The sequence below is a fragment of the Hippocampus guttulatus genome, chromosome 1, assembly GCF_054856545.1.
Source record: "Hippocampus guttulatus isolate MCC_2025c chromosome 1, RoL_Hgut_1.0, whole genome shotgun sequence".
Taxonomy (NCBI): Eukaryota; Metazoa; Chordata; class Actinopteri; order Syngnathiformes; family Syngnathidae; genus Hippocampus; species Hippocampus guttulatus.
Window position 1 is genome coordinate 27,734,547 of NC_141261.1, and position 17,612 is coordinate 27,752,158.

The following is a 17,612-nucleotide window of genomic DNA, read 5'->3' on the forward strand; positions in this document are numbered from 1 at the left end:
AAAAAACCCACACGTGGGCCCCTGGTGAATACTTTTCCCACCTCTATCATTGATTTGAGGCACACATTGACAAGAGCAGTCAGTTGCGTGTGGACAAAGCAACGGCTGCCTTGTACCCTCAATTTAGCTCTATTAATTGAGCACTTAAAAAAAAAACAACCCCAGCGATAACACAGGGCCGTATATAAGATCGAGTGTAGATTGAATGAAGTGCGAGAGAGTTAAAACTCAGTTTACATTCAAATCTAACAAATTGTGACCAATAGGTTCCATCCCATTTCCAACCATCATGAACAGTGGAAATGTTCACACACAGTATGCTTCCTGTGGCCTGATTGGTCCACTCAGCTACAAGCAATATTCATCTCACTCATCCGTATCAATAGCCTGGCAGTCAATTCAATGGGCCAAGTCATCTATCTAATTTTGAAATAATCCTCGCAACGGAATTAAAAGTTTACGTGTGTTGGCGAGAGGTGCATTGCTCATTAAGGTGGCGACAGGCCGCACTAAATCCACCAACCGGAGACGGGTGAAGCTAAAGGAGGTGACTGAGCTAATTGTCGACTGTCACGATCCATATCGCTAACGACTGTCAAATGAGCACATTTCAGATGTATTCTCTCAACAGCCCCCAACCCCCAGCACTAATTCAGCCCTGCAGGAACACAAGCTGTGTGAGAGAGACAGCTCGAAAGAATGTGAGAGGCAAATAAATACCAGGAGACATTAATGTGATGAGAACGATGCCTGCTCTCTTCCTCTGATTAAAAATACAATAACACACACACACACACACACACACACGCAGGTAAGAACATGTGGCCTGCGATAAGACCTTTTTCAAATGAAGGAATTAACAAAGCAGCAGCCTTCAATGGAGGCTGAGCAAGCTTCTGAGATCCAGACCATCACACTAGTGGACTCAGTTTTCCATACATACATTAGCTTCAAGCATAAAGGTTTGGAGCTTATTTTTAAATCCTGGCACCCCTAAAATTTGAGAGATGATTTCTTGATTTTCCTGTCATTTTTAAACGAGCTAAAACAGCATACAGTAATCCGCTCTCCATCACGGGTCTTACCGTGTGTTCTACAGTTTTCAATAATGGAGTATGCTTCTACAATAAAAAAAAGTATATACTTTAAATATATGTATATATGTATATATATATATATATATATATATATATATATATATATACGTATATGTATATATATATATATATATACATATACGTACATTCAGTGCCCTCCATAATTATTCGTACCAGGGGTACGAATAATTATGGAGGGCACTGCATAATACCTGTCGAGTGAGAGACAACAAGAACAGTGGAGAATCCAAAAATATTGTACTAACAGTGTACCAATCGCTCTGTGTTTTCAATCAAATACAGCTTTTATGAAGCTGACATATATGTACATACAGTAATCCCTCGCCACTTCAAGCTTTGGGTTTTTTGCGGCTTCAGTGGTTTGTGGGTTTTTCGAAAATACCGTATTCATTAAAAAACAAACAAAAACACAATAGATCATCAAAAGATGAAAACATTGTGGAAAAATGTGTTGTTTCATGTTTTTTCCTGGCTTCTTGTGACCAGCAATCTTTGTTTATACTTTGTCTGTGCGCTTTTCTAAAATATATCTTTTTGTTTTTGCATTTTGTCTGAATCTGCATTTGTGGGATCCCAACACATTATTCGGTTTGGTTCCGAACCTAATAGTAACATGTGGTGAGTCTACCGCCAGCACTCGGCGCTCGTAGCTGAGAGTTTGTGCTCGCAAGTCAAAATAAAAATTTTAAATGGCCAAATGATTGCTCACATCTTTAAAAACGTGTCATTCGGGTCACTCATATCTCAAGGCACCACTGCATTGGCAGTGTTTGATTTCAAATTTGCCTTGCAGGGAGAGATAACTGATCCAATCTTCTGATTAGATAATCTATCGAGTGTAGTTTGTAGTCCACAAGGTCAGTGATGGACTCATGAGGACTGCGGTTACACTGTGGTTTGCTCCAGCGTTCACAGTTTAGCCTCGACAGGAAAGTGAAAGCCAGAGCAAAAGGATACAGTGTGGAGGGGGGGAAAAAATCACAGGAGCATCTTTATCCACTCTGAGACATATCAGGCTTCAGCTGGTCACTGATGGAAAGCAGATAAGGTTTCACTCTGGGTGGAAATGGGTAATTGGACAGTTATGGAAAGAGAGAGGAGAACGCGGGGTCCAGGAGCCATGAAACAGAGCTAATTAGGACTCGGCATCAGTAAATTGTCTGTGAAGGAGCACATCAGGAGTTCTGACAAGATAAGCGAGGTCTTGCTCAAAGGCGATGCTCTAACAACGATACCCAAAAACTTGAATGGAGGAAAAGCCTGAGCCACTTGCCGGGCTAGGAGTAGGTGCAAGCTAACTCTCTCCATTGTTTTTCAAATACCTTTTTAAATACGTTGGTTTGAAATTTGTCACGTGTACTGTAAATGTATGTTTGATATCGTCAGCAGCAGTCAAGTAAAAAAGATTGTATTTAGTTATTGTCATACGCCGATATGCAAGTTTCATTATTTTGTAATCAAGATCAAAACCCTCATATCTCAAATTACAGTATATTTCCCCATTGAAATTAATGGAAAAGCTATTAATTTCCTCCAGCCTCCCTCCCAACAAACAAACAAAAACATATTTTTAATAAACATAATCCAGTGAACATGAATAAAATATAAATAAATACATTTGAATGTCGTATTGATAGATTCTTTTGAAAAATTGTGTAGATTTTCACTGTAAAGTTTTTATTGCTCGCAGAAACTAGGGGATTTTGGACAGGAGGCAGCGGCCACCCCTTGCCACCCTGTAAAACCTCCAATGGGGATATGGGCTTAAGGTGGCGAGGGCCACTCACTCATGTCGTTTGCTTGTTTTGAATAAATATGGTGTAATTGTCTTTGTTTTATGTTCATCCATCTATCCATTTTCTAATCCGCTTATCCTCACAAGGGTTGTGGGTCATGCTGGAGCCTTTCCCAGCTGTCTTCAGGCAGTAGGCGGGGGACACACCCTGAACTGGTTGCCAGCCAATCGCAGGGCACACAGAGACAAACAACCATCCGCACTCACACTCACACCTGGGGACAATTTAGAGCAGGGGTCGGGAACCTTTTTGACTAAGAGAGCCATAAAAGCAAAATATTTGGAAATGTATTTCAGTGAGATTATATATATATATATATATATATACATATGTAAAAAAAAAAATCCTCGTCTCACCCCTCGGGTGATGTCCGTCCCTCATTCAGCTCGGGTCCTCTACCAGAGGCCAGGAAGCTTGAGGGTTCTGCGCAGTATCCTTGCTGTTCCCAGCACTGCACATTTCTGGACTGAGATGTCCGATGTTGTTCCCAGGATCTGTTGCAACCACTCATCTAGTTTGGGGGTCACTGCCCCGAGTGCTCTGACCACCACAGGCACGACTGTCACCTTTACCTTCCAGGCTCTCTCCAGCTCCTCTCTGAGCCCTTGGTATTTCTCGAGTTTCTCCTGTTCCTTCTTTCTGATGTTTCCATCACTTGGGACCGCTACATCCACTACAACGGCTTTCCTCTGCCCTTTATCTATGATCCCGATGTCTGGTTGGTTCGCCATTACCATCTTGTCAGTCTGGATTTGTCCCACAGGATCTTCGCTCTGTCATTCTCCACCACCTTCGGAGGTGTTTCCCATTTTGACCTTGGGCTTTCCAGTCCATACTCCGCACAGATGTTTTGCTAGACTATGCCATCCACCTGGTCGTGGCGTTCCATGTCGGCTTTCCCTGCCAGCATCTTACACCCTGCAATTATGTGTTGGATCGTCTCAGGTGCCTCTTTGCACAACCTACACCTTGGGTCTTGTCTGGTGTGGTATATCTGGGCCTTGATGGCTCTGGTGCTCAGGGCCTGCTCCTGAGCAGCCAGGATGAGTGCCTCTGTGCTGTCCTTCAGGCCAGCCCTCTCTAGCCACTGATAGGACTTCTTGAGATCAGCCACTTCAGTTATGGTCCGGTGGTACATCCCGTGTAGGGGCTTGTCCTCCCATGATGGTCCCTCTTCCAGCGCCTCATCCTCTGTTCCCCATTGTCTGAGACATTCTCTGAGTACGTCATCCGTTGGAGCCTTCTCCTTGATGTATTCATGGAGCTTGGATGTTTCATCCTGGACAGTGGCTCTCACACTCACGAGTCCCCGGCCTCCTTCCTTTCGGCTTGCGTACAGTCCCAGGGTGCTGGATTTGGGATGGAACCCTCCATGCATGGTTAGGAGCTTTCGGGTCTTAACGTCCGTGATCTGAATCTCTTCCTTTGGCCACCTTATTATTCCTGCAGGGTATCTGATCACTGGCAGGGCATAGCTGTTTATTGCCCTGGTCTTATTCTTGCCATTGAGCTGGCTTCTTAGGACTTGCCTCACTCGCTGGAGGTATTTGGCTGTAGCCGCTTTCCTTGTTGCCAGTTCGAGGTTGCCATTGGCTTGTGGTATACCGAGGTACTTGTAGCTGTCCTCAATGTCTGCTATTGTTCCTTCAGGGAGTGAGACCCCTTCAGTGCGGACTACCTTTCCTCTCTTAGTCACCATCCGACTACATTTCTCAAGCCCAAATGACATCCCGATGTCGCTGCTGTAGATCCTGGTTGTGTGGATCAGGGAGTCTATGTCCCTTTCGCTCTTAGCATACAGCTTTATGTCATCCATGTAGAGGAGGTGACTGATCGTAGCTCCATTTCTGAGGCGGTATCCATAGCCTGTCTTGGTGATTACTTGGCTTAGGGGGTTCAGTCCTATGCAGAACAGCAGTGGGGAAAGTGCATCACCTTGGTATACGCCACATTTGATGGACACTTGGGTAAGTGGCTTGCCATTGGTTTCAAGTGTGGTTTTCCACATCCTCATTGAGTTCGCAACGAAGGCTCTTAGGGTCCTGTTCACCTTATACAACTCCAAGCATTCAGTGATCCATGTATGTGGCATCGAGTCATAGGCTTTCTTGTAATCAATCCAGGCTGTGCACAGGTTGGTACGTCGGGACCTGCAGTCTTGTGCGACTGTTCTGTCAACCAGAAGCTGATGTTAGGCTCCTCTGGTATCTCTACCAATGCCCTTCTGTGCTTCGCTCATGTATTGATCCATGTGTCCACTTATCTTAGCCGCAATGATGCCTGACATGAGCTTCCATGTTGTGGAGAGACAGGTTATTGGCCGATAGTTGGATGGGACTGCACCATTTGAGGGATCCTTCATGATCAGGATCGTTCGCCCTTCGGTTAGCCATCCTGGGTGAGTCCCATCCCTCAGCAGCTGGTTCATTTGTGCTGCTAGGCGCTCATGGAGTGCTGTGAGTTTCTTTAGCCAGTAGGTGTGGACCATGTCCGGGCCTGGTGCTGTCCAGTTTTTCATATCTGAGACTCTTTCCTGTATGTCTGCCACTGTTATGGTAACTGGGTTCTGTTCAGGGAGGTTGCTGTGCTCCTCTCTCAGGGTCACCAGCCATTGTGCACTGCTGTTATGTGCGACCTCCTTCTCCCATATGCCTTTCCAGTACCTTTCAGTTTCCAGTCTTGGTGGGTCAGCTCTGTTGTTCGGACCCTGCCACTGAGCGTACACTTTCGCAGGTTGTGTTGCGAACAGCCTGTTTATTCGTCTGGCCTCATTCTCTTTCGTGTATCGCTTTAGGCGGCTGGACAAGGCTTGGAGCCTTTGTTTGGCAGTTTCGAGTGCTTCAGGTATGGTCATCTGGATGTACCTCTCAGGTATCGGCCTTTTCATCACACCTCTCTGGGCCTCCGTCAATTGACTCACATCTTTCCGAGCCGCCTTGATCTTAGCCTCCAACCGTCTTTTCCATGGTGGGTAACGAGATATATATATACAGTGTATATATATATATATATATATATATATATCCATCCATCCATCCATCCATTTTCCGAACCGCTTAATCCTCACTAGGGTCGCGGGGGATGCTGGAGCCTATCCCAGCTGTCTTCGGGCAGTAGGCGGGGGACACCCTGAATCGGTTGCCAGCCAATCGCAGGGCACACAGAGACAAACAACCATCCACGCTCACATTCACACCTAGGGACAATGCTAGAGAGTTCAATCAGCCTGCCATGCATGTTTTTGGAATGTGGGAGGAAACCGGAGTACCCGGAGAAAACCCGCGCAGGCCCGGGGAGAACATGCAAACTCCACACAGGGAGGCCAGAGCTGGAATTGAACCCGGAACCTCTGCACTGTGAAGTCGACGTGCTAACCACTGGACTACCGGGCCGCCCTTATATATATATATATATATATATATATATATATATAAAACTATTTTAAAAGTGAATTGAACAAAATGTCAATATAATAAGCCTCTGAATGTATTCTTTAATAATTTTTTGATAATACTCCCCATTAATGTGAATGGTTTTCCGTTCCTCACGATTGCTAAAAATCCAGCAAAACTAGTGGAATTATAGTCAGCTTGCCGGGTCCATACGCGGAGTTGCTACTGGCTGGCGAACGTAGCGTGGCACGTGTCAAAGTGCCGCTTTACATTTTCATCGATGGTATTTTGTTATTGCAAATCAGACACACCGTAGAACCTGTTCTCTCTACAAAGGCGAATCCTTCGGTCCATTTGTTCTGAAGTCTTCCATATTCGTCATCTTTTTTTCTTTTCGCCATTTTATTCGTTTAGGATTAGCTTTGAGCTAATGACCGAGCGGTCTGATTTAAAAGGGGGCATTTACCTGTTTCCGCAGTAACGGCCAATGTAGGCCAGTATTATCCAATCAAAATAGCTCCTGGAGCCTGAACAGGAAATAGGCAGTAAAAAAATAAAAAATAAATTGACGGATGGATTAAGCAAACGAGAATATTTTATTTTATCTGCGAGCAAGATGCAATCATCAAAACAGCCACATATGGCTCGCGAACAATAGGTTCCCGACCCCTGCACTAACCAGTTGACCACCGGGCCACCCCTTTGTTTTATGTTTAAGCGCTAAAACACCATCACATCGATGCTTTATTAGCCAGTCCGCAGTATTACCCATGATATGTTTGCGTTAGCGGATTTAAAGTTCATTGGTGTTTTAAATACAAAAAGTGTAATTGCCTTTGGAAAAATCAAAACACATGTCACAACACAATCTTGAGGTCACATGTACTGTATCTCAAAGTGCCACAGTCTTAGTAACGATGAGTGTCATTTGCACAAACATTCAAATTGTGTTTTCTTTCTCTGAAACTGTGTGTAAACCACGGGCCGAAACGGCAACTTCTCTCTTGAACTAGGCCAGGGGTGGGCAATTATTTTCCCGGGGGGGGCCAAATGAGAAGCAGAAAATATTGCGGAGGGCCAGGCCAAAAGTTAGAAATAGAAATAGAAAATAAAGAAGATACCACAATGTCTTTGTATGCCAGTAATAATGTAACATTCTCCTCCACCATCACACTCAGCACTGGTTCTCCTCAAGGATGTTTACTGAGCCCCCTGTTGTTCACGCTCTACACATTTGACTGCTCTCCGACTCTTATTAGCGGTCCAGTTTGCGGAAGGTTTTTATCATGATAACAATAAAACCATTCTAGGAAATGTTCACTTACTCGAGCCACAAGCAATTCACTCTGAGCATGGAAATTGCCAGAATCGGACTGAGTAAGAATCGCTTCCTTGTTTTTCAAAGTCTCGTAGATTTGAGTCTTTCCGACTCCAGGCGTCTCCTGAATGTTTCGTACTTTGTTACCCGCTTCGTTTAATCAGATACATATCACTTTCCCTTCCATGGTCATTACTCTCTCCCTCTTTCTTCGTCTTCCCCTCCCTCCCTGTGCTCTGCAACTTGAAGTAACTGCGCGACCTGGTGTTGAAATACCTGTTATTACAAGTCCAAACGAAATGAATGCAATCAAACCTTAATTGTTCACCAATCTTCGGCGGGCCGGATTAAAAAGACCAACGGGCCTGATCCGGCCCGCGGGCCGCAGTTTGCCCACCCCTGAACTAGGCCATCCAGAGTGCAGGTATCTTCTATCATGTTTGACAAGTTGAAAAGTGTCAAGACAGCTTTCAGTCCATGCCGTGTACAAAATCGACTTCAAATGAGTTCCATGAGTAATCAACTTTCACTGGCAGTCATGAAAGTTTGGACCATTTACAGTAAGTCTTGCTGCTGATGGAATGGGCTTTTCTTCTAGTCACAATGATTAGGTTTCCATCTTTGTTGTTCCGCAGCGATTTCCCCAGGAAGCGGCATCCGGGAGCAGGAATAAAAGACGGTACATTGCTACGTTGAAAAAAAAAAAGCCCAATCCTGGAGAGGCCTCTTTCAGAACATACTCTGCATTTCAAAAACGGTGTCTCCGTTGCCTTTTAATAACATCTAAAATGCTGCAAGATAGTGAGCTTCACGGCAAATGCAGATTGCACTCATCCCCCACTGACGAGTTGCAAAGACACTGACACAGGCAATTAATTTTGTGTGGGAGACACTCGTTCTAATTGGGCATACAGTAAGTGGGACTTTTCTTGGCTGCGTGTAAGGCAAAGTGACAGAGAAGTAAAGACCATCTGGTCCCCACCGGAGTGAGAAGACTTGCTGTACAAATAGAAACAGAAGCAACAAAAAAAATAGACAGCACCTTCGCTCCCGCATCTAATTGGGGAGGAGTGTTTCTTTGGTCCAGTATGTGACACAATTGGGTACTTGTTGAGGCTTGTGGATGTTAGGAAACAGGCAATTTCATTTATCCTTCATGGTTGGTACGTTTCACATCTACCCGCAATTGAGGGGAATCCATGGTACAGAGCAGGGGTGTCCAAAGTCCGGCTCGCTGTCTATTGTTCTTGATTATTTCATTGCTGTACAATTTTTTTGCTCGCAGAAACTGAGGTCTCGATTTTTGTTGACAGCAAATCTGTGGCAGAAAAGCAAAATTTCGTGCAAGCACAGTCAGGTTGACTGTGTATCTTTGCCATTGTGGCATGGAGTTGGGTGCCCCAGCACACCTTGGCTTTGTGTAGGTGAGCTTTACGGCGTGACAAATTGGTGGCAGAAAGCCACTCTAAAACAGGGCCTGGAAATTAATTTTCCAAAAGGGCCACATGAGAAAATGGAAGGCTTGCCAAGGGCCAAGCCAGCAGGCTAACCTCGACTTTGTCTGTATTATTATTATAGCTAAGTTAGTAAGGGCATTGTCTTGTTTCAATAAATTGCTCCGTGTGTATATATGATGTGTGTCGGTATAATTAGGAAATCCACCCAGCCCTCCAGTATCCAAACCGCTAAGGTCGGAGTGTGTGTGTGAGCCTATCCAAGCTGGTTGTCAGCCAATCACAGGGCACACACAGACAAACAACCATTAACGCTCTCAATCACACCTAGGGACTATTTAGAATGTTCAATTAACTTACCACGCATGTTTGTGGAATGTGTGAAGAAATCGGAGTTCCTGGAGAAAACCCACGCAGGCATGAGGAGAACATGCAAACTCCCCACAGGAAGGCCGGTGCTCGGACTCGTCGACCAATAATTCGGAAATAATGATAATAAAATTGATTCCAGGTTCCGCCATGCCTGGGTGGGTTTTCTCCGGTACTCTGGTTTCCTCTCCCATTCCAAAACCATGCATTGTAAGTTAGGTGGATACTCTAAATTGTCTGTTGGCATGATCGAGAGTGCAAATGGTACTTTATGTGTTCCCTGAGAGTGGCTGGCAACTGGGGCAGTGTGTACCCCGCCTACTGCCTGAAGACCGCTGGGATAGACTCCAGCATGCCCACGACCATCGTGAGGGTGATGTGGTTCAGATAATGGATGGATGGATATTAGCCGTCATTAAAATTACATTTTCGCACTTTAAAAATGGTTAAAATCACATTAACAAAACATTAATCCGATGCACCAACACTCCAAAATTATATATTAATAAGTGAGAAGTATAATATTATTGAGAGTGATGTATACTGATGCATTGATGACTTATAAAACATCTAATCCATGAAACGGTGGATTTGTGGACAGAATTATGGGGCCAAATCTTCATGGCCCTCTTCCCTCCATCGTGGAGGAAATAAGACTGTCGCGAATATTAGGACCACTGTTGCCATTTTTGCCCGTCTTTTTTTTGGGAAAAATAGTTGTTGGAGTGGTCTGAAAAGTCCCTAAACATATCCAAAATGTTGCTAAGTTGGCAACGCTGCTGACAAAAATCAAAGCTCTTGCTTGCTATCTCACTTTTACGAGCGTCCACATGTGGGTATAAAAAATTCTTCAAAAATAAAAGCCCCTCATATTTTTCGCTTGACTTCGACTTCATGGTCACTGTGAGGGCTGGTCAGCCACACCCAGCCCACTGCGGGTGGGCTGGGTGTGGCCCCCAGGCCCTACTTTGCTGAGTTCTGGTTTAAAGTTACGCCTGCTCAGACCACGTCAAAATACTGGCACAGCCGGTTTAACGTGATTTTGGTGAAATAGCCTGAAGCACAGGCGGACAGATGCGGGCCCTGCAGACGTACCACCTGCACACACTGTCTGTTGCTACACCATGGCCAGAGCATCCTCTTCCACACAGAGAACGGTGCCATGTCTCCGTCAAGACAGTTGTCAGTTGTGCCACATTTAAAGAGAATGGAAGAAGCCACCATGATTAACGGCAACTTTAGTCGTCTGTGTTCACGCTCACTGCGGCACAGACATCCCGCTTTTTAATTGCCCTTGTCTGTAAAACTTCCAACATCCGGTCTAACGCACCTCTGTGCTGATTTACGCCGGTCACAAAAATAAGGCCCTGAGCATCCATTTAATTAATGTATTTTTTCTTGTTTTTGTTCATTTTATTTATTTTGGATGTTTGTCTCTTGACATTCACATTCCAATTGTAAAATATACTCAACGTGAGAGGTGTGAGTGAGAGGAACTTGGCTGCTCAAGACTGAACTCGGCAGGGACAAACTGATCTGACACGGCTGCTGGAACTTGGAAGGAGTCTCAGCAGTGGTGGATGAACACAGGGTGAGACAGAAAAGAGCAAAGGCAAGAGTAAAGAAGTACAAGAGTCGACTTTCGCTCCTCTCGCCGGGTCTCATCTCCTCCGCATGACAGCGCCGCTCGCTCGGCTTTCGAGCGTGGCCTGCAGCGTGAGGATGAGACGGTGACATTTGCAACAGTTTACATAAACGCCGCCGTGATTAATAGCACTTATTCATACATCAGTCTGAGCGGCTCACTGAAAACTCACTCACACGAGCACTGAAAGAACTTGGCTATGCTGTTGCACTTGCATTGTATAAAAGATAACAAACTCATTTATTACATCTTCGTAAATTGACAGACATCACAACATACTTGCACGGTCGCTGTGAGTGCTTGTCACACAGTTGCTAGGTACCACAAGGAAAGGCTACAAAAAACAAACATGCTTTCACATACAAGAGGGGTCAATGCAGCAACAGATTAAAGCCATATTCTGTCGTTTGAATGATTTCCGGTAAGAGAAAACAAAGCGCAGGAGAGTGCCGAAGCTCATTATCAGTATCTTTTATTTGATTTATTTTTTAATTTTCTTTCTTTTTTTATGTTTTTTTTTTGTGTTTTTTTTTTTTTTGGCTTACATCAAATAGAACAGACATACATTGGCACATGCAAAGTCAACACTTTGTGGTGCGTCTCATTACCATCCAAATGCCATTGAACACAGACATGAAAATAGTCTCAAATATTTACAAAAAAAATAGACGTACAATGCCCATCACTCAAATATAATCATCATGTGGGTTGATTTTTATTTTTTTGGTTCTTTTTTGAATTTTTTTTTATTCATTCATTTGTGTAAAACAAAATACTGTATGTGGCAGAGCTCGCTGTTCAAGGTTCAATTTGATGTACTTGGAGCAAATAGAGGCACAGAAGAAAATCACTTGGAAACAATACAGAAGAGAAATCAGATAATGAGAACCCCAAGAGAATATGGCTTTAATGACATTGTAAAACAAAGTATCTCAAAAGCAGAGCCGCTGTCTTTCATGCCCTCGTCCGCGGTGACCCCTTTCAGTGGTCGGCTTGTTCTCCGCTCGGGTCTGCCTGGTCACAACCTCCACGCGGTACAGTCACAGCAGCCTGCAGCACTGCTCGTCTCAATCAAGTCTGGATGGAGGTGGGATGCAGTCCGCCATCCCATGTGAGTGGGCGGGTGCTGCAGGACGAGCTGAGACAGTCACAAGCCTCTCCCGGTTCCTCTGGAGCTTCCCTTTTTCTTTTCAATCACAAATGGCAGACAAGCAGCATTCATCCTCGAGCACATCAGATCCTGAGGTTGTTGTAATTCACGTACGTCTTCTTGGTGGCTTGAGCTAAAGACGGAAACAAAGAAGATTGTGGGAAAAAGGGAAAGTAAACTCGAGCTTCATGATTTTGAAAAAGAATGTAAATCATGTAGCAATGATATGAAAAACGTGTAAAAAGCACTCCTATTATTGAGAGACCATATCAATAAATAAATAAAGCCAACTGACGGACCAAAAATGAAGCAGAGGGTTTTTCTTGGGGAGCAACTTGCAGCCTTTGTGATTAAAAATTGCATTCTGCCACACTGCGATGCCGATTTACCATACCATACCATTTTTGACCGCTTATTTGGGATCGGGTCGCAGAGGCAGCAAGTTTAGCAGGGAAGCCCACACTTCCCTTTCCCCATCCACATCTTCAAACTCTTCCGGAGGGATCCCAAGGCGTTCCCAGGCCAGCTGGGAGACACAGTCTCTCCAGCGTGTCCTGGGTCATCCCTGGGGCCTCCTGTCGTTGGGACATGCCCGAAACACCTCACCAGGGAGGAATCCAGGAGGCATTCTAATTAGATGCCCGAGCCACCCCATCTGGCTCCTCTCAACGTGGAGAAGTAGAGGCTCGGCTCTGAGTCCCTCCCCGGATGACCGAGCTCCTCACCCTATCTCTAAGTGAGAGCCCGGACACCCTGTGGAGGAAACTAATTTCGGCCACTTATATCGATGCAAATTTGAAATAAATGAATTGTTCAGCACCAGCCTAAATTAATCCGATCCCATTTTCTACACCACTTATCTTCACAAAGTTCATAGGTGAGCTGGAGTATATCCAGGACTTTGGGCAAGAGGCGAGCCACGCCATGAACTGGTCGCCAGCCAAAGGCAATATTTTTGGGGAGTGTGAGAATTAACAGATAAGTAAATGGACCAAATTAAAATAACATAAAATCCAAAATAAAATGAAATTGTTCACGTTTTTTGGAGTGTTGAACACTAGATGAGACCAGCTGTTTCGGTAAAGGGAACAAGATGCGCAATTTCAACAATTACAATAAGCATCATGGGGAGTCGACATTTTGAACACTTTCTTTGTTTCTATGCCTGTCCCTTGAAAGATGTTGTTATGTGATACCGGTCTGCAGCCCAAAAAAAAAGAAAAGAAAAAGAATAGGTACTTTTCTTGTGCGCTGAAAAAAGATCAATGATGTCGACTATAAATTTGACTTTCATCGACAAAATAATCTCGAGCCTTTACTGGTTGGGAGTACAATGGAGAAAAGCAAATGTGCTGTCCGCTCGTCGACCGGGTCACCCAAAACAAAACAATCCTTCAAATTTGCAAGAAAATATGCACCGTCTGTTTCGGTATCAAACTGTGTGGTCCATTCTTCTCACCAGCTGTGAGCAATCACAAGCAATGTGCTCTGGGCCAGCGTATCATTTGCACTCCCAATGCCCCAGTGCAACCTCACTTTCTATTTTCACATGTTAACTAGCAATAAAAAAACAAACACTCCACAAGTGGGCACCGAACAAACGCTATGTGCTCCGAGTGCGGATCGCCATGGAAACGAGCCGAGCGCTCGCCTCGTCGCCGCAGTGTGCCCTCCAGTGATGCAGAAGCGTCCGGGGGCTTCAAACGTTCAAGGTGCGCGGTTTCCATTTGAGGTCTCGCCGACTCATCACGACTTGTGCGAGGTGTTCGAGGAAGGGACTTGAGTTCGGAGGCTCAAAGGTGGTGTGGGGGATTCAATTTTTCATGTTGTGAACTGCACTCAGTCAGTCAGTCAACAAGGCTCACGTCTGTCATCCACCCCGCACAGTGGAAAGGTCGAAGTATTCTGCCTTTAATTAGATTCGCTTTCGACTGCTTTAATGTTGCTATGGCAACCAATTCCTCTGGGCTATGCAATTAAAGTCGTGCCATTCCTTTGCAGCGTTTTGTAGTCTGGGTCTGCAAGTATGATAAATAAAACATCACATGTAAGACAGAATTTTGCTAGTAACTATAGGCAGCATTCAGGAACACCAGCCAGCCATTCTGAGAGCAAGACTGTCAGTATTCGGCTTTTAATATTTATAATCTTGTACATATTGGATGCATAGCAGCCTGTATGTTTCTATATGCAATATCTCAGTTTTTTTTCAGTCATGACTGAGCTTAACCTGACCTGAAAAGCATTAAGAATTTTTGCTCGGCTTTACTGGTGTATGCGTGCCTGGCTCAGTTATATGTACCGTGGTGCCTTCAGATATGAACCGAATTAGTTCCGTGACCACACGATAACTCAAAACCATTAAATCATCTTTCCCCAATGAAATATTTGGAAATAACAATAATCCATTCCAGTTCCCCCCGACTAACTTCTTTAATCAGGAAAATGTGTCTTTTTTACTTTAGAAAAACACTGTAATAAGATGTAATTAGACTTCAAAATGTTTCATGCTACTCCAAAGTGATGTTTACTCTCAAGTTAAACATAAAACTAAATTACGATACATTCTGTCTAAAACAACCCCATAATGACCTTTTGTCCACTAGCTTAATGCTACTGCTGGTACACTATTGGAAAATCATGTATAATCCCTTGTGCAAATGGTCTTTGAACACAAATTGTACATTAATGTAACATTACTAACAGACCTCTATTCTTTATCCTGTGCGAGGGGCTGACACAGGCTTAGAATAGCTGAGGTGTGTATTCTGTCCAGACGTCTAAAGTCTGCTGCCATCAGTCTTCATGCATGAAGCAGCACAATGGCCATTCAACTGATGCAAAGTGTAACAAAAACGCTGTGATTCTTTGCAGCTACTGTATATTTTGTGATGTTTTCCTGACTCTATTAAGTGCAGCGCATTCTTGGGTCACAAATTTGAATTTGTTCCTTGAACCTGTCCTCAAAACGAGGTTGAGTTTCTTATTGAAATGAATGGGAATGCAATTCATCCGTTTTCGACAAAGATACAAAAACACAATTTATGATGATGAAAGAACAGATCACAATACTGTGCGATGTCCTAGGCTTTTCAAGTAAACGTTGTTTATTGTGTTTACTGCTAGCCATAAATGGCCCACAATGTAGCACAGTTTTTACCTGACACCGTGGTATGTGGTGGCCATCTTAGGCAACAAACAAGGATGGCTGCTGCCTGTGAGTGCTATTTTTCTCATTCAAAACAGATTTTTTTTTGGCAGACTGAAACAGATTAATGGCATTTCAATTCATTTTAATGAGGAAAGATTATTTGAGAATATGAGGCATTCGGAATTAATCAAACTCGTAACTTAAGGCACCGCTGTATGGCGATTTCAATATAGTTTGAGGACATTGAAGGATGATAATTTCCAAAGCGACCAATCTCGCTTTTTCTGTGAAGCTATTATGCCCTATCAATACCAGTGCAAATGTGCACAAGTGCACATCTTCATAATCCTATAAATCACTCTGAGTCGTCTCCTCTAGGGCTGACAGGCCCTGAAAGCGAGGTATTTGGCGCTCTGATGGTTACAGGCATTGACGGACAGTCTCCAGGGACGGCAGAGCCACAGTTCAGGTTTCGGGGCGGTCATGCACATAAATTCGCCATTAATAAATGTCACTTCCACTGCTGCAAAAAAAGAAAAAAAAAACATAAAAAATAGGGGGCACAAGTGAGGCAAGGGTGCGAGTTGCAGAGATAAGGCGAGAAGACATTCATAGAGGTGAAAAGCCCACAGAGCGGATGACATGATGCACTTCTGGGATGGCCTCCTGTAGACCAAATGACCCGCTAGAGGATGTTTGATGTTGTGCTGTGACAGATGCTGAGGTTTGGACCACCCCACCCCTGTGGAGAATGTCTCGCCCCATTGGCTGCATGCACAATTCCAACAGTATGTCTTGATGTACCAACTCCCTGACTGACCGCGTTCATGCGCACATTCAGGAAAAGCACATGAGCGCATTGGGCTCATGACAGATGAGTATGACAACTGTTGGCTGTTTGGAGACATTCCAGGGAATAGCTGTCATCCCGTAGACATCCTTCAGGGCTTTTGAGGAGCTGGTGCACCTGTGGGTGCCGTGATGGCTCCATGTGATTAGAAGCGTTGCGGGAGAGGAGGCGTTTGGCCCACGCGATGTGTCATTGGCATCAGCCGTCAATCATCACCATCCGCTCCCCCACCCCCAACGAGGAGAGATGCGTTTGGTATGCTTCCAATGAAGGACGTACAGTTGACTAGCTGTTTTTTTCTTTTTTGGGACACCTGCAGTGCATTTCCTGTGCCGCTTGTTTCGTTTGAGTCGTGGGTGTGCCAAAGCCTTGCGACTGTTTGGCAACCAATAGCAGAGCATGTATGGACAAGCATTCACACGAATGGGCAATTTAGAGCAGGGGTGTCAATTTCATTTTCGGCACCAGCTGTATTGTAGTTGTGGTTTGACTGGGCTGTGATGACTGTGATCATCATCCATCCATCCATTTTCCGAACCGCTTGATCCTCACTAGGGTCGCGGGGGGTGCTGGAGCCTATCCCAGCCGTCTTCGGGCAGTAGGCGGGGGACACCCTGAATCAGTTGCCAGCCAATCGCAGGGCACACAGAGACGAACAACCATCCACGCCCACACTCACACCTAGGGACAATTTAGAGCGTCCAATCAGCCTGCCATGCATGTTTTTGGAATGTGGGAGGAAACCGGAGTACCCGGAGAAAACCCACGCAGGCCCGGGGAGAACATGCAAACTCCACACAGGGAGGCCGGAGCTGGAATCGAACCCGGTACCTCTGCACTGTGAAGCCGACGTGCTAACCACTGGACTACCGGGCCGCCCTGTGATCATCATATAAATGTATAATCACCTCATCATATTATCAAACCATACGTGGGCATTCCGTCACACTGAGGGAGGGACCGTCAGCCGATCACCATTTCCGTCGGTATTTCAGGCTGACCCACGGGGGGCCAGTCCGTACTTTGTCGGTGACAGCCAATCAGCGTCGGTGACATTATTTATGTCATACACAGGCGCCAAACAAGCGACACACAGCCAAATAAAGAAAACAAACAAACACAAATCAAAAACACACACAGCTCGTTTGGTAAAATAGATAGATAGATAGATAGATAGATAGATAGATAGATAGACCACAATACTCTCTCCTATTGCATTATTTGCTTTTGTTGCTATACAAATTGGTGTGTTGATTTTACTCAAGGGCAGTGTAGGCAGTGTTGTGCCCTTACCTTGAGGGAACAGGCAGCAACAGCAAGTCCACAAAGAATTATTCATTGTATTTATTTTGCATATTATTATTCACTG

The 17,612-nt window shown here is 44.7% G+C and overlaps 1 protein-coding gene across 1 annotated transcript in view; it reads right to left on the minus strand.

Annotated features, from left to right (window-relative positions):
- Positions 1–11,303: 11,303 nt before the first annotated feature.
- grm7 (glutamate metabotropic receptor 7) overlaps positions 11,304–17,612 on the minus strand; it is a 133,584-nt gene continuing 127,275 nt past the window's right edge. Inside the window, exon 10 of the mRNA XM_086124321.1 lies at positions 11,304–12,375. Coding sequence (XP_085980447.1) covers positions 12,326–12,375 — 50 coding nt within the window. The 3' untranslated portion in view covers positions 11,304–12,325. The remainder of the gene's footprint in view (positions 12,376–17,612) is intronic.